The sequence below is a fragment of the Grammomys surdaster genome, unplaced genomic scaffold, assembly GCF_004785775.1.
Source record: "Grammomys surdaster isolate TR1022 unplaced genomic scaffold, NIH_TR_1.0 126248, whole genome shotgun sequence".
Classification (NCBI taxonomy): Eukaryota; Metazoa; Chordata; class Mammalia; order Rodentia; family Muridae; genus Grammomys; species Grammomys surdaster.
The window spans coordinates 7,037,067-7,061,465 of NW_021621048.1; the positions used below are offsets into that span (position 1 = coordinate 7,037,067).

At 48.5% G+C, this 24,399-nt stretch overlaps 1 protein-coding gene across 1 annotated transcript in view; it reads right to left on the bottom strand.

The window, feature by feature from the left end:
• Positions 1-24,066, bottom strand: part of Spsb4 (splA/ryanodine receptor domain and SOCS box containing 4) — a 71,409-nt gene extending 47,343 nt beyond the window's left edge. Inside the window, exons 1-2 of the mRNA XM_028758981.1 lie at positions 23,909-24,066; positions 6,399-7,245 (exon numbers count right to left, since the gene is read on the bottom strand). Of these exons, the coding sequence (XP_028614814.1) occupies positions 6,399-7,092 (694 nt within the window). The 5' untranslated portion in view covers positions 7,093-7,245; positions 23,909-24,066. The remainder of the gene's footprint in view (positions 1-6,398; positions 7,246-23,908) is intronic.
• Between the last annotated feature and the right edge of the window lie 333 nt (positions 24,067-24,399).

Consider the following 24,399-nt stretch of genomic DNA (forward strand, 5'->3'; position numbering starts at 1 on the left):
ACTTTTGATACATCATTGATGGCTCCAACACCTCATGGCAGAATAAATTTCTCTTTCTCAGATGAACAAACTGAGCTCAGAGTTAGTTAAAATGCTTCCTCAGGTGACAGCTAGGTAGAGAGACCCAGACCCCAGGGCGTCAGGGCATCCTGAGGTCAGATCTACCTCCAGACCAAACTACCTCAGAGTGACATTTAGAGAGACAGCAGACCCTCCCACACCCGATTTCAGATACTGGCATCGACATGTCAAAGTCCTTGGTGAAGGCATGGCTGTGTGGGACTGCTCATGACAATTAAACGTGGAAATTCCCTCAAAACAGGGCTGTGGCAGCTGAGTAAGGCTCTTTCTCAGTGGAAAAATCTGTTCCTTTTATACAGAATAAAAGGTAGGGGTTCAGTGTCTGAATGGCAGGGTCCTGAATGGAACTCCCTGGCCTATCACACAGCTTCCAGCTGGTCTGAATGTGGGGACAGATGTGCTAGGCAAAGCACACAATGAGAAGCGGGGACGGGTCATGCACAGGTCACACTGCAAGAGGCAGGCAGTGATCACAGGCAGCTCCTTTGACTCTGGCCAACAGTGACGTTCACAGTCCCTGCTACGAAAGAAAAAAGAAAAACTATCAGGCAGTGAGAGGCCAAAGCCTTCATGTGTGTTTATGTGCACCTACTACATAGCCTGTGCATGAGTGCTACGAGAGAGGTAACTATGAAGACTAAGATGCAGTTCCACTATGAAGCACCTACTGTGCACTTTTCCACAGGGTGTTATTAGGAGGGGCAGAAAGGAAGGCCAGATTAGACGGAGTCTCCATTTCAGAGTTGGCTCGTTCAGCAGCAGCTGCAGCAGCACTACCACAAAACATGCAAATCATGGCCTACTCTGCGCAGGCAAGGATGCCAGGTTCTTATGGTGCCAATGTACATCCTACGTCCGGACCGGCTGGACTGGACAGCTGCAGTTATCTCAGTGCAATAAGATGTCCACAGCCTTCTCGGCTTTACAGCCACAGAACTCTACTGTACTGTCAACTCAAAACCAAGTCACCCACAGTGTTCACTGGGTGCCTGAGATGAGCTCAGTGGCATGATGGGAAATGAGAAAGTGTGGTGGCAGCTCCCATGGGGACACTGCAGTGGGCCACCCATATGCCGGGCCAGGCTTCACGTTTGTATCACTAATACAGCCCTTGGCATGGTTTTCTAACCCACAGCACAGATGGCAAAACCGAGGCTTTGAGAACCTTAAACAGTGGGAAGTGGGGGAATAAGTGAAATTTGAATGAAGATTAAAAGTTTATTCTTACAGGAAACTGCCCTGCTGTACAAAAATAGGGATCTGAATAATTAAATTATGAGACAACCATACTATGAAAATACATGCAACTGTTAATAAGAAATGAGCCCACTCTACCGTAACTGATACTTAAACAATTGCCAAGATCCATTAAGGTGGGGGAGGGAACCATGAAACAGAGCTCTGCTTACAGTGTGATCTAAAAATTCCCTGTCATAAATATTTCTGGAAGGATACACCAGAAACTGCTGATGGTGGCTGGTGGCAAGGATGAGAGGGGGCTGGGGACTAGAGAAGGCAGTGGGGGTGCTTCGATGAACTACTGTGTGAACTGTTAACAGTGGTTAACCAACCTCTAGCTTTACCTACTAAAAGGAACCACGCATGCATTAATTCCTGACTTTTTCCACTTGTCACAAAGGTCTCCTTAGTCATCATCCCTGCCTGAATACTTCTCCATTACTTGATTGAGCCAAGAGAGCAAACCCACTGAGTGGAGTCTGGGGTCCTCGCTGACAGGTGCAGAGACAGGGTCTTCTCTGGTTGGCAATGAGCTGGGATGACCAACTGATAGAGAACAGACACGGACCTTGTCGGAGGAGCCACATCCAGTCATTAAGGAAGTTGGGAGGACCTCACTGCCCACACAAGACTCGTGAGTGTTGAGCAAGAAGGCGGTAGGCTCGGCACAGAGCAGGAACACAATCTGACAAGGGGAGGGTGTCCTTGCAGTCATCCTGTAGAAAACCTCTCTGGCCCCCATCAATACCAGAAGCTCTGGCCAGCTGCCAGCCTCCTCTGCTGCACTGTTGCACCAATAAATACTTGTTGGCAGATCGATTAAACCATCTAGGAATGGCGTCTGGAAATATAGCTCCTTCTGCTTGGCACAGGTGGATGAGGCCTCGCAGCCAGCTGGTCCCAGGATACCGTACCTGAGCTCTTACTCCCCAGCCAAAGTCAGTCCTGAGCACCAAGGGGCCCTCTGTGCAGAACACCCTCGAACCAGCACAAACCAACCCCCCAAGTAAAACGTTCTTCTCTTAGCAATCAGTCACCAGCGTGTGGAAAGAGAAGCCTTCATACTAGAGAGCAATTCCAGACAGTAGCCGGAGCACACCACCAGGCCAGTCTACCCGAAAGGTCAACGTCAGAATAGCTGGGGTACCTTCCGTGACACTACCTGCTCAGTGTTGGAGCACCTGATTCCAGCAGCAGCAGAGCCATCGTCTGTATCCAACCTAGCTTTTCGGAGCACTCTGAAGAGTTCTTTGAGGGTTGGGAAGGAAGCAATCGAAGGAGAGAAAGCACCATGCAGGACGGCAGGATCTCAGCTAAGTTCACCAGAGTGGCCATACAGTCAGGGGGAGCCGACTCTCCTGAGCTGTCTCCCCCTGCCTTGTCTGCTAGGGTCCCCACAAGCATCTCACACAACTTGCTTCAGCCTGCATCCAGGTTCCTCAGCTATGAACTATGTGATTTTGAGCAACATGCTGTTGCTCTCTGCCTAAAGAGAATTTTGGTGATTAATTTCATAAGGGGTTTAGAAAAGAGCCCAGAAGAATGAGGTATTTCTAGCTATGATGATGATGATGATGATGAATATACTTAAATACAAATATATATGTAAATTAAATATATATATATATATATATATATATATATATATATATATATATAATAGCTAGTATTATTATTGCTATTATTAGGCTGGCTCTAGACAACTGAGACAGCCTGGTCATGTGCCTGGCTTTGGCTGTATTTATCTCATCAGCTACAGCCCTTAGGCATCCTGTAGGTCTTTGCAGTAAATTCCCACATGCTAGGCTGTATATTCCATGGTGTAACAAGAGAACAATTCTATTCATAAGGGGTACCAGAGCATCATGCATTTGTGGGAGGAAATTGCATGGCCAGGACGCTCTTCATATCAGGACACACATCAAACATGTGCTTCAGAGTTCAGTGCGGTAAGACCTTTTAAGGCTTGCTTTTACAGTCATAAAGAATCATAAATTGAAAAACAGTTATCTATTAACAACTTCCATTGCATGAGAGGAAAATGCTTTACAAAGACCACTCTTTGTTCTAGCCGTGACCCTTATGACCCTCAGCTCAGCTGGTTAATTACAGCAATGGGCTTTAACTACTGGGTGTCTGCTCAATACTGGTGTACCTGATTACCCCAAGCTGAAGAGGGTACACCAAGGCTTTGAGGAAGGAGGTCTTTCAGGGAGGTAATCCCAAGGGCCAGGTTTTTTTTATTCCCAATGATGATTTCTGTCCAATCATCCAACCCTAGTCAGGTTACCATGTCCACAGTCAACAAAGGTTGAGAATTCTTTTAACCCACAGATCTTCACCTTGGGCTTCCTATTCTACCCAGGGACTCTCTGGAGCCAAGCTATTTCCCTCCCTGGGATCCACAGTGGAATTTGTCCCAGGTCACCCTCTACATATACAGTCCTTTTCCAATTACCACCCAGCCCCGAGGCATCACCGTATGGCACTATGTCCTGCCTCTGTGTCCTGTATGGTTATGTCCTACCACAGTCAGAGATGATCCCAAGATAAGCTACCCCTCTGGGCCATCATACTTCTGCCTACCCTAGATGATGCCACTTTTGTCTGGAGAATAGGCTAGCACTGGATCAGACAAACTGACCCTGTGGTCAAATAGGAGGTGCCACAGGCTTGTATCATGACATTTTACCCCACCATCCGTCACGACTCCCGCTCTCCTCCACCTCCTGAATCCTGCTCCAGATTCTGCCAACCCCAGTCATTCCACTGGGGAGGAAGGTGAAACCATCAGAAGGACCCACCCACAAGGTCAAACACAGCTACCTTTCCCACCCAGCCTCCTTCGGCAGGGCAAGAGATCCCTGATTCTTAACAGCCATGGGGACAGCATGATGGGGGGCCTTTGTTTTGCTGTTTGAAGATCAAGCAGTTAGATTGGAGCAGATCAATAACCAAAAGGAAGTATTCTTTCTTTAGGCTTCTGCATCTCCCCAGATGTCAATGTCAGACAGTTAGTCCGGGCTACCACGTTGATGTTAACATTCAAACTAAGAAAGGGAGCTGCCGTCCCACTTTACAGATGTGGTGTGGATCTTAGGGCATTAGTGTGACTCTGGAGACACAGATCTGCTGTGCTGGGGATGTACAGAGGTACGGGACACACACTCCCCAGCTTTGGTGCAAGCCTAGATGAATTCCAACAGTAGACTTCCCGGCTGGACCGGAGTGCTCACTGATGCCTTTCTTTGTTTGCTCATCCTGAGGGTTTGCCTCACCATGTCTAAGAGGATTCCAGACGTTTCCCACAAGGCACCATGATGACGAAGTCACCCTGCTCAGGGCCGAGTCATCTGCTCCAGGGTTTTAGAGTTAAACAGAAATGGAGCACCCTTCCACCATTCATCTGAGTCAACCAACCACAGAAACAAATACTGGTAAAAATACCACCAAGTATACCCCTGTTGGGAGCTCCAGCCATTTTTGTGTTTGCCTGCCACCCTTGAAAACCATCAGGCCACATTTTACTCAGGCAAACACAAATTTTACACAAGTCAAACCTTGCCTGCAGTTCTTTTTTCTGGAGTGTTACTCTTGGGCTCTCAACTGAAGAGAACATGGGAAAATGCTTGGTCTCAGAGGCAAGCAAACCTGGGGGTGGGAGGGGGCTGCTTATGGTTCTGAAGCTCTATGCTTCGGGTTTTTTGTTTGTTTGTTTCTGTGTTCTCTCTCAAAAGAGAAAGGGGTCTGGAATCAGCCATACTGGCTGGCAATTATATCTCATTTAAAATGAACCCTGGAATTGGGACTGTAAACTCTCTGTAGGTTTTGGAAGGTGTGTGGGAGGAACTCTGAAGATGGTGGCTGGTGGACAGGGACAGTAGTGACTTTTTTCACTGCTGTGACCAAACACCTGGTCACTCAAAAGGAATGTAATGGTTGGCTTAGGTTTGAGAAGGGATAGAAGGGATATTGTCCCCATGACAAGGAAAGTATAATTAACAGCAGAAGTGGGAAGCAGCTGATCACATGATGTCTACAGTCAGAAAGCAGAGAAATAATTGACATAAAGAGAAGCCAGGCTATCTAAAACTCAGGACCCATCCAGCCCATAATCCACTTCCCCCTACAAGGCTCTGCTTCCTGAAGGTTCTCTAACCTCCCATATCAGCACCAGCAGCTGGGGACTGAGTGTTCAAACATATGAGCCCATGGTGGATGTTTCCCGTTCAAACCACAATAGGTGGTATGTGTACATGAGCAAGCAGAACATAGCGTTGGAATTCAAGTTCAGCCATGGGGCCATGCATGCCTTTCCTGAAGGCTAGGGTTGCTCCTCCAGTAACAGTTTGTTACTGTGACTTTTAAACTGCCTCAGAGGTTATGCATTTTGAATAAAGGACTTCATGTTGCTGAGGAAACCCAACAGCCCACTGAGGAGTTTGACTTCAACTACAGTCTTTAGCAGCTCCAGGGACAGTTCACACAGTCTAGATTTCTGGTTCTCTGGAAAAATGGCAAAACTCCATCGCCCAGGGCTTCATTTCCATGTGGCTACAGTCAGCTAGAGGTGAGAAAGGAGATAATTTGCCTCCTTTGACAGCTTCCGGAAGGAGTTGGGATTTGGGTGTTCAGACCTGCATACAGTAGGTGGCAATAAATGATAGTTGCTAACACTACTTACTTCCTGTTAGATAGCTGGTCTCCCACCCAGGGCGGGGCACGGTGACACTATCCAGCTGTGACCAGGTTGGGTCCTTTCATAAATCTCTTCAGCACTCCCAGCCATTATCGAGTGCACTTACTATTCTAAGCACACATATTATCTTACATAACCCTCCTGAGTGCCCTGAGTTAGATTATCACCACCACGCCACTTGTAGATGGGAGAATTGAGGCACAGCCCCCAAACTTCAAGCCTTCAAAGACGTCAGAATTTAAAACCACGCCCGGACCCCTGCTGTAAACTTCAGGATTCCCCAACTGTTAACTGTTTTACCTTCTCTGTTTCCCCTCTTCCCAACTCTCCCCAGACAGGAAGCCTTTGCACCCCTTGCCATCTAGGCTAGGACACTTACGGTCAAGGCCATTGATGTAGCGCATGGTGACTTCGCAGTGACCCCACACGGCACTCACCACCGGGTATAGTTTCTTGCCCTTGAGGCCACGGAAGGCCACGCCCAGGTACTGGCCGTCCACGATGAAGCTGAGCGTGCCCTCGTCCATGTCCAGTATGACCAACAAGGAATCTGGCAGAGCAAAGGCCTCATCTGGCCCCAGGAAGGCAGGGTATGCCACCCCAGGCCGGTTCTTGCCGTCGTGGTAGAGGCGGCTGCGACCCAGGTCCCAGCCCCACGACTCGGAGTCACTGCCCACCAGTGCGGTGTAACCCACAGAGTGTAAAGGGGCGCGGGCCGTGGCCACGCCCACCACAGCGTGGGTGCCTCGCTGCCTAGCGGGCCAATGGATCTGCCATGCGTGCAGACCCCGGGCATGGCCCACCTTGCCACGGATGCCATCTGTGCTCTGGGCTACCGGGTGCCGGTGAAAGGTGAGGCGGTCGTCATCCTTGACGAAGACATTGAGAGAGCGATCCTCAGGGTTCCACGCGTGTCTCAGCTGTACAGCCAACCCTGCTGCAGGCATGTCCAGCAGCTGGTCTAACCGTGCCGGCCGCCCAGGCTCTAAGCCTCGGAGCTCCCGCTTGGCTGGTCGAAGCGCTGGCTCTCGAACCTCCACAGACTTGAGGCTCCCAGAGAGCTTCTGACCCATGGTTCACTATGGGGTGGGGACCACTGCTGACCACTGCTACCTCGCAGAAGCCTCCACTCCTAGTATCCAGGGATGCACCCTGGAGCTGGGAACCAGGCTTCCCGATGGTTGGCTTCCACAGCCTCTGCTGGGCTGTGGCAGAGGCCCAAGCTCCTAGAAGGAAGCAAAGGGCACAGGTTATGATAGAAGGCTCAGCAGGTCATCCTTTCATTTATGCCCAGGCCTTGGTAGGGTCCTTTTGCAAGTATGATAATTAATATGCATAATAATTAATGATACTTCAGATCTCACACTATTCACGTATATGAGATATGGCAGACACTGTCCTCAGTGATTAAGGTTTCCTCGTCCACCTAAATCTTACAGAGGCTAGTGATTAGCTAGTCTCACAGGTAATAAGTGACTGAGCCACAGTCAAACCAAGGTCTTCCGCTCTCAGTCTGTTCTCAGAACCAGAGTAACCCCTGGAAATCACTGTTAGAAAAAGAACTGACCTCCCAGTAGTAGTGCTGAGGTATCATGCCATACACATTAGGGCGTGGCTCATGGGTCTGGAGCTCCAGTTGTCTTGAGATTAAAACAAACAAAAAAATCTTAAAATGTAACCAGATTTGGGAAACAAGACACAGAGCAAGTATCCATCAGGGTCACCCAGGGACAAAGATGCCAACATCCTTTCCCGTGTTGCTGCCACGAGAAAATAAATGGCAAAGAAAGAGGAAACAAGAACTGGCTATTCCAAACTGTGGAGCCAGGCAGCACTGTTCCAAATCCCTCCCTCGTTACTTTAAGCCTCCCTTGGACTTTACTTTTCTCCTCTATAAGATGGGATTAAATAGCTCCCTTGGGGTAGTATGAGAAACGAAAAGATGTTATGATAAAAACTCAGATCTAGGATGCTGGAGGCAGGTGTCCTCTTGGCTCTGTTCTCCAGGCATCCCACAGGGAGTTATTTCCCTTGGCTACACCAGTGTTTTCCCTAGGTATATAAACATCATCGATAACATTTATCCCAGTGAGCATCCCTTAATGCAGAATGACGGTTTTCCATGAGGAGGAGGAACTGGCCAATGGAAGGTCTGCTAGGCTCCAGGGAGCTTGGGGTGCTTAGATGGCCCTCAGTATGGGGAGAGAAAGGTGGAGCTTTGCCTTGATTACCAGTGCTTGGCAGAGAACAGGTGTGTGCCTTCCTCTTCCCTAGCCTGAGAGCTGCCTGGCTCAGAACAATTTCCCCGAGACAAATGAGGAGACAGGATGCTGTCATGCTTTGTCTTGTCAATCCATGACTTCCTGTTGGTGATGGCTAATCTTGTCAGCTTAAGGAGCACCTATGAGACCAATACAGCTCACCTCTAGGTCTATCTGCCAGGACAGATAGGGAGAAACCTCCCTACTGTAGTGTGATGGTTTGTATGTGCTCAGCCCAGGAAGTGGCACTTTTAGAAGGTGTAGCCCTGTTGGAGTAGGTGTGGCCTTGTTGGAGTAGGTGTGTCACTGTGGGTGTGGACTTTAAGACCCATCCTAGCTAGCAGCCTTCAGATGAAGATGTACAACTCTCAGCTCCTCCTGCACCATGCCTGCCTGGATGCGGCCATGTTCGCACCTTGATGTTAATGGACCTGAACCTCTGAACCTTTAAGCCAGCCCCAGTTGAATGTTGTTCTTATGAGAGTAGATGATCATGGTCTGTTCACAGCAGTAAATCCCTAACTAAGACATGTAGTCATGTTCTCTTCCCCCCAGATCTTCCTGGAACCATCACCATGATGGAAGCTGCTACGCTGGGCCATGCTCTCTTTGTCATGATGATCCGAAATCTCTGCAATTGCAAGGAAAATAACTCCTTTTTTGTTCAGGTCATTTTGCCAGGCAATTTGTCACAGCACAAAAGGCACAAACACAGGAACTGATACTGGGAGGCAGCTGGTGCCATAACTAAACCTGAGCACACGGTACAGAAGCCCATGGAACTAATTTGTAGGAAGAATTCAGAAAAGCTTGGAGAAGCCAGCTAGAGAACTTCTAGAACACTGTAAGCACCGCTTAATGGGTGATTCTGAGGAGAGCATGGGAGACTAGGATACTCACAGGAGTGCCAACAAACAGTCCAGGCAGAAGCAATGTCTCATGGGAACTGAACCAAGGCTATTCGTGTTAATCTCTGGAAAAGAAGCTGTACACACTTTGTATGTGTTCTGAGACTTCACAGAGGTTGAATTTAAAGATGAAGAAAAAATTCATTTGAGGGAGGGCTTCTCAGGGCAGCCCAGGGTTCAGGCTGTGACTAACTTTGGATCTTTCAGCCGTATTTACAGTGAGTTCTGAGGGTAAAATACACAGTGGGATGATTCAAACACTGAGTTTGTCCATAAAAGAAACTTCCAGTGGCCACCTCCTGTAGCCAGGCAGGGCACCCAGTGGAAGGATAAGGATATCAATCCACCCATAAAACTTCTGACCCAAAATTTGTTCTAAAAGAAATTCAGGGACAAAGATGAGCAGAGACTAAAGAAATGGCCAATCAATAACCAGCTCAACTTGAGACCCATCCCATGGTCAAGCACCAATCCCTGACACTATTAATGATACTCTGTTATACTTGCAGACAGAAGCCTAGCATAACTGACCTCTGAGAGGCTCCAACCAGCAGCTGACTGAAACAGATGCAGATACTCATGGCCGAACATTGGATGGAGGTCAGAGATTCTTAGGGAAGAATTGGGGAGAAGGATTGAAAGCTCTGAAGGGGGATAGAACCCCACAGGAAGACCAACAGTGCCAACTAACCTGGACCCCTGGGAGCTCCCAGAGACTGAGCCACCAACCAAAGAGCATGGACCGGTTGAACCAAGACCCCCAGCACATATGTAACAGAGGACTGTGTTGTCCTGCCTCAGTAGGAAAGAATGCACCTAATACTGTAGAGACCTGATGTGCCAGGATTGGAGGATACCTGGGGGGAACCACTCTCTCAAAGTCAGAGGGGCTGGGGGCTGGGGGAAGGAACTCTGTGGGGGGAGGACTTGGAGGGTGGGCAGCATTTGGGATGTTAATTAATTAATTAATTAATTATAAAAAAAGAATCTTCAATGGTCAATACTGATTGTCAACTTGGCAAGATCCAGAATTGCCTAGGAGACCAACCTCTGTTCATGCCGGAGGGGGAAGTTTCTGGGTTGGCCTGGGGTAAGAAGACTCACTCTAAAATGTGGGCAGTGCTATTTCATGAGCTGGGGCCCTGGACTTTCTAAATAGAAGGCGAGCTGGCTTGGCACTCATCCCGCACAGTGGCTGCAGTGTGACCACCGGCCTCACAGTCCTGCCTTTGGCTTTCTCCACCGAGATGAACAGTATCAAGCTGAAACGAAGACTTTCCTTCCTTAAGTTGCTTTTGTCAGGGTTGCCACAGCAAAGAGAAAAGTAACCAATACAGACTCCATAACAGTATGGCCTTAAAGAGACAAGAGCAGTGCTCCTCTACCTTCCTAATGCTGTGACCTTTTAATACAGTTTTTCATGTTGTGGTGATGCCCAATCATAAAATTTTCTCATTGATACTGCATAACTATAATTTTGCTACTGTTATGGACCATAGTGTGAATATCTGATATGCAGGATATCAGATGCACCATCCCTGTGAACGGGTCATTTGACCACCACAGGGGTTGCAACGCTCAAGGTGAGAACCACCAGATTAGAGCCATCATAGAAGGACATCAGTAGAATGGTAGAGATGTCTCAAGAGCATCTTGGGAATTGACTCAAGAATATGAAGGTTTTCATTTATTTGAAAGACTCTGCCCCAAGAGGATAACACTAGGATACCCTGCCTGCATCAAGTACCTAGGAGATATTCCCTGCTTTTGACCATCAAGGCACTCAGAGTCCATTTCAACCATGGTCTAAGATGCTCTAGCTGTTGCTTAAGGAGGTAGCAAATACTAGCATTATCCAATATGCTTGCTTTGCTGGCATGCAGAATACAAGAATTATTGGATCATGGTGGCTTAAACCTAGATTACAAAGGAAGTCCTAGGTGGCTAGACAGCCCATGAGCATGTGGTTTCCCTGCAGACAAAGAATTTTTAGGAGAAGCCAAGTGATTCTTCCCAACAGGGTGATGTCTGAAACTGTGAAGGAGAAGTCAAACGTGGCAGGAAGGTAGGGTGTCTGCTGAAGAAGACAGGAGGCATGAGCACAGACAGGGAACAGAGAGGTGAGGTGATCTGCAAACAACAAGGTCGTTTAGTGAAGGATGCTGGGGCCTTTCAGAGATGACGCCTTGTGTCCCATGTTTTCCCTGAGAGATTTCAGTCTTGATTTGGTTCCATTTTTTCTATTTCCCCCACACCATCTGTTGAAGTGGGGGATGTTTAGTCTGTGTCATCTTATCTCTGAAGCATGTGACTTGTTTCTGATTTTGCCGAGGCTCGAGGCGGAAGGTGTGAATGGAGGTTCAAAGGATAATTTGGATTCGAACGGTGTTGCCACTATTGAGACTTTGGGGATACACAAGATGGACGAAATGTATTTTAAGACATTACAAGAGAGAACTGAGCCTTTTGGGCACCAGAGAGGAAATGTTGTAGCTTGCAATATTAATTGATAAGAGGTGAACGTTTGGTATTTAATTTCTTTTTCGGGTCTCTGTATAAGTACAGGTGCACATATGTAAGTAAGCCAGAGGTCAACCTTGGCTATGTTCCTCAGATGCTGTCTGCCTCTCACTGATCTGGAATTCACTGACTAGGCTAAGCTAGCCGACCAGCAAATCCCAGATATCCTTCATCTGTTCTCACTTCCCCAGGGCTGGCATTAGAGGTACAAACCACTGTGCCTGGCTTTTTCACATAGCGTCAGGGGATCAAGCTAAGGTCCGTATTTGTACTGCAAACACTTTGCCACCTGAACCATCTCCCCAGCCCCATGATACTCTTGAGTGTCAACTTAACTGGATTGAAAAGTGCCTGGCAGGATAGTCAGGTGCAATTGTTCCCTTTGTGTCTCTAACCTCGGGAGATCAGATCTGATCCGCCCTCCTTCAGCACCTCGCTGCCACAATGAACTGCAACTCTGAGACTGTGAGCCAAAACAAATCCTCCTCTCCTTAGGTTGTTTTCTCAGGTGTTTTGTCAGACAGGAAAGTCTACCAATACACCATCCTGACAGCAGCACACCCCAACCAAAGTCCAGAAGTCAAGGAAGGACCCCCACCACCACCACCCCCGCTGCCACACAGCATGGATACATTCTTTTTTTTTTTTCCCCTTCCAGTCCTCAACTCCCATGTTCTGCGCTTTCTGTTGTCAAGATTCTGCTTTAGCTGAAAAGTTCTGGGTGATGTTTGATCTGAGAGAATATTAGATCACAAAATCCCCCACACTAGACAGTTTAAAGGTGGCAGAATAAAGTTGCTCCTGTTCTTGTTTGAAAATCACCCAAAATCAAGGAGAAAGACCTAGAAATGTGAATGCCCTCTTCAGCAAAACCGAACACATTTGTAACCCAAACCACAGCTTACAGGGGAAGGCTGCCAAACACAGCCGGAGGCAGCCCAGAGCAGCAAAGATCAAAGCCACCTCGAGAAGGCACCTAGCAGGTCAGGGCTTGGGAAAAGCCTGCAGGCAGGCCAGCAGCTGGGATTCCTGAAGGAAGACTCCAACGGTCTAACCAAGAGCACAGAGCACTGAGCAGAGGATGTGCAGTCTGGTGTCAGGACCTGCCTTTGGCATCTCAGGAAATGGGAAGGCAGGGTAACAGGAAACCAAAACCAGCCTTCTTCACAGGCAGCAGAGTGTCCAGGAGGCCAGGAAGGAGGAAGGCATGGAGCCCAGAGAGAAGCCTACAGGTACAACTCTGTTGACTGAAAAGAAACAACTGCCCGAGTCCCAGAACCTCGCTTCTGTGAGCCACAGAGCAATCCTGTGCTCCTTGCGTAATTTCCAGCACTCCTTGCACATACTGTCTGCAAAATCCTGATCTAAGACTGAGCACCTTGATTAGCAGCAAGGAACCATTACCGGATACAGTTAAGGTGCTGCTGGAGGGCGGGAGGGGTGGCTCAGCTAGTAAGGTGCTTGTCGCCAAGTCTGCAGCCCTGAGTTTGAACCCAAGATGCACAAGGTGGACGGAGGGAACCAATTCCCAAGTTCTCTGACCTCTACACGCACACCACAGCATACCCCTCCCCCACCCCACAAACACAAAATAAATAAATGTCATTTAAAAGTTTTAAGATGCTATCAGAGAAACAGGGGAAAAAAGGCAAATCAAGAAAAGCTGCCATGTAAAACAGCTGCTGTAAAGCAGATAGAAACCATGATGGAATCAGTAAACAATCTTTGCAGTTACTCATTTTAGAAGGCAGACAGTCTAAACAAAAGATTAAATTCATTCTACATAGTTATTCTAAAGATAACTTCCACAACTAACAATAAAACACAAACCTTCTAAACTGTCAGAAGGAAGGCAGCACAAAGTAAAACAGACCCTGTCCCTGGGGGCTTTGTTTTAAGAAGCGATTGAATCAAGAAGACATAACGGCCTAAGACGGGATAGTAAAACCAAGACTGAGGTAGTAGCCATAACAATGTGCTCGTAAGCAAAGACTAAAAAATGAGGAACAAGACAAAATCCCCAACTACATACAACACGAAAGTCATCCCAAAGCAAAGTGAGCCAGAGCCGGGAACAATGGAGGACAGACACAGAGCAAGAGCTTACACCTAACAACCTTAGCACGGGGCAAGTGGATTTCAAAGCAGAAGTCTTAAATGAAGCAAAGGAGACTATTTTGCAATAATAAAAAACATGATCCACAGCTGAAGATCAAACACATCAGATGGAGCCCATAATTCAGAGGGAAAGCTGGAGGAGCTGCAGGACAGGTGATTGTAATTCTCAACTTCCAGCTCACGCGGGATCAGCTGACCAAATAGAATACAGACAATGAAAAGGCAAAGCATAGGTGATGAATGTGCTAGATCTACCTGATGTGTGTACTGGGGTCTGTGCCTCAACCCCCCAAAAATGCTGTTGTTCTTTCTGGTGTTCACAGCACCACCAAGAACCTTTCCTGCATATTAGGCTACAAATAAAGGCTCAGAGTGAATATAACACAGGATCTGGTAATGGGGAAGGAAGGGGAAAATCACTAAAATAGACATCACAAAATCTGATCACTGAGCAGTTTTTACATTTTCTTTAAACAAATCAGACTTTAAAGGTTCTTAGACAGACATCTGATATCTAGAAAGTAACAAAAGTCCATCTATTAAATCTGGGGGCTGAGAGGAAACCATAGGTAATGTGCTTACATTGGCAATTTTTTTAAGCATTTGCTCATTTATTTTGGGGCAAGGGGCACGCATGCCAAGGTGCACATGTAGAGATCAGAGGGCAACTTATGGGGATCAATTCTCTCCTTCTACCACATGGGTCCTGGGATTGAACTCAGGTCCTCAGATGTGGTGGCATGTACCTCTTCCTCCTGGGTGAGCCACCTCACTAGACCCCATACTGATAAACGTCTTAAAATGAAAATTTATAAACTAAGCTTTCTAGTAGCTATTATTACCTACCATGCAAGCCTATCACAGTGGCCTCCATATGCATAATGAAGTGGCATTTCTTTCTCTGTGGTTCCTTCTTTCCTCAGCATAGAAGCACATTCTAATCATAAGGATAACAGAGCAAATTCCAGTTGGGAGGTTGGGGGACCAGAAATATAGAACCAGCACTCCTTCCAACTGTCAAGGTCACTAACAACAAGAAAAAGTCAAGAGACCATGACAGTTCAAAGGAGCTCAAGGAGGCATAAGAACCAAATAGAGCATGGCTTCCCTAGCTGAGATACAGGGAACAACAAAAGGACTATAGGCAAAAACATTTAAACAGCAATGTAGCAATATTGGATGGTAATTGTCACAAATATGTAATGTTAGCGTAAGAGTTAACTGTAGAGGAGGGATATTTATGTGGGGGTCAATAAATGAGACCTTTCTATATGTTGGTTTGGTCTTCTCTCCCACCCTCCCACTTTCTCCCTCGTCTCCTCCCATGCTACAGATTGAACCCAGGGCCTCATGTATGCTATGTACGTGCTGAGTTAGTCTTTCTACGCGTCTAAAATTATTCAAAATGTGAAACTTGTAAGGGTGAAGCACAGCACCTGAATATGGGAAGCAACTGCTAAACCCAACATGGATCTAGGACACACCTGTGAGTCTATATAGACTGCCCAAGGGTGTAAGCTGGGAGGAGAGAACTGCAACCTAGCACTTTTACAATTCATTAGAAGACACCTTTGGCTCCTATCAGAGTATCTAGGAAACAGAAGTGGTGATGGTGGTGTCCAGTCAAAGCTAAAGGATGGCAGAACTGGTCCTGTCCTAAACGCAGAGGCTCATCCGCTTCTGATCTCTCTGCTTTTCCATCACTAACTTCAAATATCAGCACTAGGAAAGCCATTCCAGACCCAGCCACCGTGGCAGATAGAGGCCACTACAGCTGTGTCCAAAGCTGCCAGGCTATATCTCAAGCTGGCAGCAATGCCTATGAAGTACTAGATTTCAGGCATGAGAGAAAGATTAAGTGAGTCACAGAAGCTTGCTGCACGACCCCAGAGAACCACTGAAATTAGGCAGTGTGTAGCAGGATCAGGGTTCCCACCATGAGGCCCTGAGAAGCCACTGAATGAAGCCATGAAGTTAAAGCCTGTGAATGCAGAAGAAGAAAAAAAGAAAACCCAGGATATTAGAGATGCCAGTCTGCCCACCAGCTTTCCCACAGGTACTGCACAGCAGACCGCATGCTCTTTCATTCAAAGGACACAGCTTCAGAGATCCAAAGTCACATAACTTGTTAAATAGCAGACCTGGAGACAGAGCTTCAGAGATCCAAAGTCACATAACTAGTTAAGTAGCTGGATGAGCAATCCTGGACTCTCACATCTTCCTCCATACTGTTTAGAACAGGTCCCTCCAGGGCACTGTCGCCACTCTGAGTGACTCCCCTCCCCCACACCTACTTTATTCATTTTCACAGCACGACAACTTTGCAGGTGCTGCGGTTTGGGGATTCCCTGGGGCAGCTCCTGACCAGCTCTTGATTGTCCCATGCTGGGTCATCCCAGCAGTCTCCCACCGAGTCTTTATCCCTTTAAGAGACAGGCAGGGCTCCTGAGGGGTGTTCAGGATGTTCAGCATATGACAAGGTGGCCATATAAATAGACTGAGTCTTCACTGCTCCCCAGTGCTGGGTCTGAATGTGCGTTAGTGCTGAGCGGCTGAAGAAAACCAGCATCAGAACTACGTAACACAAGCCCAGGGGACCTAGGTTGGTCTGCTGGGCCCTGGGTGAGGACTTAACACCTGAGACTCAGCACTAAGGGGCCATAGACTCTCAGCTTGCCTTTGTGCCTTCACAGTGGGTGGAGTGGTTATCAGTAGCATCCTCAGCAGGCATCCAGGGAAGGACATCCCTTTGAAGTATGTGTGTGTTTTCTGCATTATGGTAGCATTCTGCTATGAAGTGAGAATCTGTACCTGAATGCCCAGAGCTCACTATATGGAGGAGTTTGAAAGCAGGGTTCCTGGGTGGTGACTTTTTCTACCTCCTTCAGGAAACCTGCCCTGGTCCCCTGAGTCTCTAGAGGCCTATTCCCAACTTCAGTACAACACCTCAGAGTAGTCAGGAGGGACATCTTTCTGGACCTGGTCACCAGCTCTTGGCTGAGTCCACCTACCCAGAAACAAAAACTCTACACTTCTGTGTCCCCCCCAGGAAGCACGTCCTGTCTTTGGGAATGCCCAGAGGGACTGCACACAAGGCAAGGACACAGGTAGGCTGTTGAAAGGAGGCACCCAGCTCAGAGAGGAACTCAGGCCCTTCCAGAGAATGGAGCAAGGTAAGAACCCAGACTTTTGTGAGACAGGGAGGACACAAAGCACACTGCAGACCATACTCTCTCGGCAGCTGGCCGTTGACTGTAACCTGCTGGTGTCTTCCACACAGACTGCTCTGCACCTCCTCCACTTCATTTATTCATTCAACAAACACTTAGGAAATGCCCAGTGCGTGCACAGCAATATGTAGGTGAAAGATAAGGACACAGCAATGACACTACCAGCCTTAGTCCCTACCCCTCCCTCTAACTAGCCACATTTCTTCTCTGGTTTCTACTGCAGCATGTGGCACTAGGCCAGGCACACAAGGACACACAATAGAATCTAACTTCCAGATGGGAATAAACCCAATAAGCAGCAGTCACACTGAAGCACGCCAAAGAGCTCTGAATCCACTTCCCAAACCAAACTGAATGTTTATGCCATGCTCTGATGGCGACGCTTAATGACATTATCCTGAAGCATCCGCTTCATTCTGAGGCTTCAATCATGACAGAACAGAAAAAACGGAAACTCAGATTGTTGATGGCCCTTCCCGGGAGGGACTACTCAGCAGGGCAAAGAGGCAGCATGAAGCAGTCTTGCCACAGTTTAAAAAGCCACAGTGCTTTCTTTGCACATTTTAACACACTGTCCACAGTCAAACAGTCTCAGAGGTCTGGCTGGCTGGCTAGACTCAACAGAGGAGGGGGTCTGTCTGGCAAGAGCCTGATCCTGACTGTAGGCATTTGGTGAGGCTGAGTGAGGTGCTTTCCCTTCAGTGTGGCCTCAGGGTTTAGCCTTGCTGGGGTCAGAGACCAGGGCAAGTTTCATACCTTTTTTTTAACTAGTGGTAATGATGCCCCCCACCCCCCTGGGGATCCACAGCTACAGGAAAAGTTTGAAATCCAATTACTTCCCTCTAGGGAAGTGCACCACAGAGGGGTCAGAACTGGTGATGATAAGGACTGCAAACAGCATGGGGTTTGACACCGGTAAACTTCCTTTAGGAGCTTGTAAGGTTCTTTTATAAGAACACAAACCTGGCCAGACTATGCTCTCTGCTTGTACCCACCTAAGGATTTGTTTGTTTGGGGTTTTGTTTGTTTGTTTGTTTGTCTTAGCTTTTGGTTTTTCAAAACAGGGTTTTTGGTGTAGCCCTGGCTTTCCTGGAAATCCGAAGTCTGCTTGCCTCTGCCTTCCAAGTGCTGAGATCAAAGGTATGTGCCGGGTTCACTTTTAAGTTAAACTTGAACCCTCCCAGGATGTTCAACATTGCTTCCCCAGCCCACTAACCTCAGTGAAGCCCTTCTCTGTCTCTCCCATGGGCTGCCACTGTCACCCCTCCCAGTCCCCCACCCTGCACACCTTCCCACATGTGTTATCTGTGTAATTCCACTCGGCTTGGCCATCAAACACCTCCCCTGCCTGGCTCCAAACTCTCAGAGGCCTGTGCTTGTCCTCCCCACAACACCTAGCATGAAGAGCCGGACTGGGACTCATCCAGAACAAGTGCTAAGCTTCCCAGGACCTCACCCACAGGGCCTGGCATAGAGAGAATGGTGGGTGAATGTCTTAGGAACTGCAGTGTGAATTCATGAGTAAACTACCATGCTATTTCTGGCTCTTCCAGATAGCTACCCCAGGGCTAATGAGACCTGCCTGGTCTGAAAGCCGATGGACTGTTTGTAAGCTTTTCTTGCTGCAAACGCTAAATTGGATGGGTATTTTATTAAAAGATGATCAGTCAGAATGAACCTACCAACAGTGAATAAACTATGGAACCCCCTCAGGGGTTTAATCACAGATGTCCATTAGATTTTCCCATAATGCACACAGGGAGGGAGCTCATGCTACAACTGGCTAGGTCAGCCTTTCTCTCCCAGCACTCATAAAAGCAGCCATCTGTCCAGCCCAGGTGGGGCCCCGACTCCTGCCTCCTGCCGGTCCCATCTTCCTAGAGCTCAATCAATGAGGCTTCCCCAGCCTCGCCTCCTCCTGGGGTTTCCATGGGAATCCTCCTCCCACACAGAGTCCAAGGCTCCTGGGATAAAAGCTCAGCTGTCAGCCAACAAGAGCAGGAGCTGAGAGGCAGGAGGCTTGTTGGGTGGTAACCAGGCTGGCATGCTCTCCAAGGTCGGTTGAAAGAGACATAGGAGAGATCCAGTGAGGCAATGAGCAGTCCTGGTCAATGGTGTGGCTGCCCAGGTGCCTGTGGCTCATCTCCTCGTAGGACAACTGTCCTCAGCATTGGTTCAAGCTGAGGCAAAGCATGGCAACAAAATCTAAGGCGGGTACTGCCAGAGAGACCCTCTAAGAAAATGTCTATTAAAAGAACCCACTCGTCTGCATGTCCAACCTGTCTTTTATCTCTCAAGAGGAGGGTAACTCACTGGACGTGATGTCTTGTTTGAAAACAGCTTTTCTGAAAGAAAAACAGGACCATTCAAGCATTATGGTTAATCCAGACCATTGGAATGGGGACAAATGAATAGCTCTGGTAAACCTGAGGCATCTCTGTGAGTGTGTGTTGAATATTAGACTTGGAAAGAGTGAGGAGAAAGGAAGATGCAGGCAGAGGGGGGAGGGACCCCACGTGCGATGGGAAGTGCCCCATCCTTAGGACTAAATCACTCTCTCACAGGCCGTGGCTCACAGGTGGGAGGTCTTTATGGGCCAGCGAACTGGGCCAACCAAGATCACTCATTTCTGGAAAGGGCAGAGATTGCAGTTCACGGTAAACACAGTTCGCCGGATCACAACCCAGATAGCCGCTGCTTGTGCTGCTCTGTACTTAGGAAGTAGAGTGTCTACACCAATTTTCTTGCCGGCGCCATTAGTACAACACTGCAAGGCAACATCTTGAGCTCTGCCTCTTCCTCTTTGGGTATCCTTTCTTAAAACTTGCCCTTCCAGCCCTCTGAGGTTGTCTCCAGCCTGGCCTGCCCACCCTCGCCCAGCCTCTGGCCAGTCTAGATGCCCCTTCAACGACTTTGTAGTGTTTTCTTTCCATCCTAAGCTTTTCACTGAGCACTTGTGAACCTTCTCAATGCTGCGGCACATCTAGGGTCCACTAGAACTTGAGAATCATGTGTCCCGGGCTGAGCTCAGCTTCTTCCACCCACCATAACCCAGATTCCTCTCTATCTGCGGCTCCTGCTCAATAACTTCTACTTCCTCTCAGTTTACGCCTTAGCACGGTGGTTCCCAACCTGTGGGGCTTGACCTCTTTGGTGGTGGTGGGGGTCTCATGACCGTTTCACAGGGGTCTCATATAAGCAATCCTGCATATCAGATATTTACAGTATGATTCATCACAGTAGCAAAATGACAGTTATAGTTGGAAGTCACCATAACTTGAGGAACTGTATTAAGATTTCTAAAGCAGCATTTAGGAAGGCCGAGAACCACTGTTCTAAGGCAGTCTCCTGGTGAGGGACTGTGATTCTCTAACCCACCCACCTTGCCCCCCAAAAGCTAAATCCAGTCAAGCTGCCCATCACCTGCTCACTCAAACGATCACCCTTTGAGCTGCCACCCAAGGGTGTCACAGTCAACCTCTCCTTGTAGTCTTTCTCCAACCAGTGATGTCAGCTCACCCCCTACTTACCCCAAGCTTCTGGGACCTGCTCACGTTCACTGCCTACTGACATCCTCTCACTCCTCTGTGCCCACCACGGCATCCTCCCTCCATCTCTACCCCATGATATCATCCTAAAAGTCTAGTCCCACTGACATCTCCTGCATCACCTGATATTCCTAGAAGGCTAGCCAGTGCCCCGCTGATTGCGTCTTCTAAACCAGTCCTGCACACACTACCCGTCTGCAGCAAGGTACTTGCCAGAGCCAGGTACTGCAATCCTACCACTTGGGAGGAGGGTCTGGAAGATTAGAGTTTGGGGCCAGCCTGGGCAACATTGTGAATTCTAGTCCAGCATGGGCTGCAAGGTAAGAGCCATCTCAAAAAAAAAAAAAATGCTCGTTGGACTGAATCATTTGTGTTTTTACCATCAAGTATTTTTTTCACAATTGAAGTATACATTTGAAACATGGATTAAGTTCCAAATTCAATATGTGAAGCAAGAATCCCATGCAATCAACACTCCACAAAGTTTATGACAGCTCAGCTGGGGTCTTTTCCAAAGGATGGGCCAAACTGCTGCTTTCTGCAACTTCAGAACAGACGCCTGTATCTGAGCAACAGCAGGAAAGAAAGCCAGTCCCCTCATGGAGGGACCATGTTTTATTTAAATGTGCTGCTAGATTTTAAATTTTTTATTATTGATCTTTTTGCCAAGTATGAGTGATCACATTCACACAAGTTAAGTGAAGACATTAAGTACTTTTTTTTTTTTTTTAATGATTACCAGGAAACACTTCTAATCGACCTAGCTAGGTCCCTCTAACCTCCTGATTTTCCACATCCAGTTTCTTATTCTATCTGGGGAGCTCCTAGAGATCTTTTGTTACTGGGCGAACAGAGGAGGGCCCTTTCAGGAGCACCGATGTGTGGCAGTGAGCCAGCCGGCTTAGAAAAAAAATAACAAACTGGAGCATGGTGTGTTGCACTGGGCCTTTCTCTCAAAGGGCAAAGGCCTTGCCTCAGGCCTGAGCCTTAGCCACATCCTGGGACATGCTTCCATGGAAGATGACAAGGTTCCCATCCTGTGACCAACTGGGGGTAGGAGCGGGAGTCAGGAAGGGAATAAGCCTTGGAGTGTTGGAGCAAACCCAAGATCTTAGGCCAGGGTTTCAGGGGTGGGGAAGGGAAAAGTGCCGGAAAAGAGGTGGTGTCAGTGGTAGCCAGGCCTAGAGGGCATACCCAGCCTTTACTCCTGGCAGTCTTGAGGAAGTTCTAGCTAGAAAGGAATTTGGTCTATTTACGTTTTTGAGGATAAATGCTTCTTGCTAGTGAATGGTTATTACTATCTGATGATCTGATTGTCTGAAAAATTGAATCTTATGGCTTTAGCACACATTTCTCTTCTTGAGTGAGGTAAGGCACATAGGTTTTCCTGTTATTTCTGTTTTACTCTCTGTGTGAATTATCTAGTCTTTGTCCTTCCGGGCTCTACCTTGTCTTGATTCTTTACACATCTTAGACTGAGGCTGGAGCTCAGGAGTGGAGGGAGCACTTGTCCAGCATGCACAAAGCCCTGGGTTCCACTCCCATCGCGCACCCACCCCAAATCTGTTCCAAACCAGAAGCTATGAAGCCGCTACAGCAAGTAGCATCTTTCTGGGGTCTGCCATGCCTTTTGACTGCTTCTAGCAAGTTTTTTTCCTTACAGATTTTATTTCTATGTCACTGAATGCATCATTCTTTAAAATCAAAGAGAAATGAAAACTGAAGAGATATTTGCGTAGCATGGCTGGCAAGTCTAATTTTGTTTGCAGCTGGCCAAAAGTGGCTTAAATTCTTTTTACCAGCCTTGCTGTGGAAATCTGAAACATGGACTCAGGGTGTGTATCTCAAAAACTACAGCCCCCTGTAAAGGATGTCTATACCACACTTGTGACATTTGTTGTTCTGCAAAGAGGGTTTATCACCAGCCCCAAACCAATTTATTGTATGGTTTGGGAGAGCGAGTGGAGGGGAGAGTTTGAAGGATCCTCCATCACCCTGAGTAATAGAAACCACAGGCTTTAGTTGAAAGACAGAGGTGCCAAAATGAGAAAACAGACAGGAAGCCTCGGAGGTTGGTCACTTTCCACAGAACAAGTAGGAAGGCTGAACTTTCCCCTTATCTGCGACATCTCTTCTAGATAGCTCAGCAACTGTTTGGGGCAGATGAATGGAAGGATAAGATAAGAGATGTTCACACCCAAATCCTGGAATAGGGGGAGGGAGAGGAGCCCCAGATCCTGGAGTGGTGGTGGGGTGGAGAGGATCGAGGAGAAGGGGAAGAAAGGGGGGAGGGGAGAAGGGGGAAGGAGGAAGAGAGGCACAGAGCAGTGGACCGAAGAACCGCTCAAGGTCACACCTCAGGATGGTGCTGAAAGCAGAATTCGAATCCAAGCCCGGAACTGCAGAACTGAAAGTTCTAAAGAGAGCCACACAATGTGCCCTCTTCTCTCTTCTTGACTCAGCAGCCCTTGCTTGGCCACGGAGCGGTGGGAATCACACTTCATGGACATCTCCAGCCAGAGGGTTGGGGTCCCCTTTTTTTCCTGGCTCAACAGGAGTGTTCTTATTTGCCGCACTCCGCACTCCGGGCTTTGGCTTCCTCCCTGCTTCCCAGAGCCCCAGCCACCTATTCTCTCCAAGTTTGTCTCGCAGCCAGGCTGGGGACCGTCCGCGAGCAGCTCCCGGACCGGGCAATCAGTCTTTCTCTTCTCCAGCATCGGAGATGAACCCTAACAATCACCACCAGCGCCTGCTGAGTGCTAGGCGCTTTACTCCCAGAGCTCCAAAAGCCACAGACGAGCAGACCCCCAGAAATTAGTCCTCGCCACACAGATGAGGCAGCTTTGGGAAACTGGATGATGTGCTTGGAATCACAAGGCTAGTTAGTGTCTTAAGTGCTTTCTGAATACCAGATGCAGGTCTGCACCACCCTAGCAGTTCCTCCAACACTCTAGTAAAAAAGGGTACAATTATCATCCCCATCTTATGGATGAGAAAACCGGGGTTGTAGCGCCTGGCCCAAGGTCACCCCAGAGAGTGACGGATGTACGACCAGAATATAGTCGCGAGTCTGGGTTCAATATTTTTGTGTTGTCTCCACTATACCGAGAGCAGCGGTTTCAAACCTACAGTACCATAGGCTGGCCTCATCACAACGCCCGAGGCTGGGCGCAAACCAAGCATCTCGGACTGCCATAATTCCTGAAGGCATTCCCACTTACCGGGACCAGAGTCCCCAAGAGCACCGGGTGTGACCGGTACTGGCGGGCGATCACCCCTTAAGCAGGAGCTGGAGAATACTTACCATAAAAGAGAGGGCAAGCGCCTGCCTGGGAGGAATCCCCAGCGCTGGCAGGTCCGGGACTCCCGGGAGAGAGGTCTGCTGCCACTGCCGCCCACTCAGGGGCGCCCGAGCGACCCCGCGGATGCTGGCTGCTGCTTCTCCGCCAGCGGCGCGTCCTCGGCTTGTACCCCGCGGCAGCGCCCTCTTTCTCGGCAGGGTGCCCTGGAGTTGGGGACGTTCTTGAAGAAGTTGACGCTCAGGAGAGGCGAGAGGCCGCCGAGGTTCCGAGTGGTGAAGTGCCCGACTGCTGATCTCAGCGGGACGCGGAAGCCCTTGCCCCGGTGGCCCTAATGCTTAGCGCCCGACCTGGAGAGCGATGAGTCCCGCGCTCAGGGCACACGGGCCGCACCTCGGCCGCCCGTCCCCGGAGCACCCGGTTTCTTCCCCAGAGCACCGAGCACACGCCGCGAGGGCTGCAGCGGTGGCCAGGGCCCGGGCTGCTGTGCGCTCAT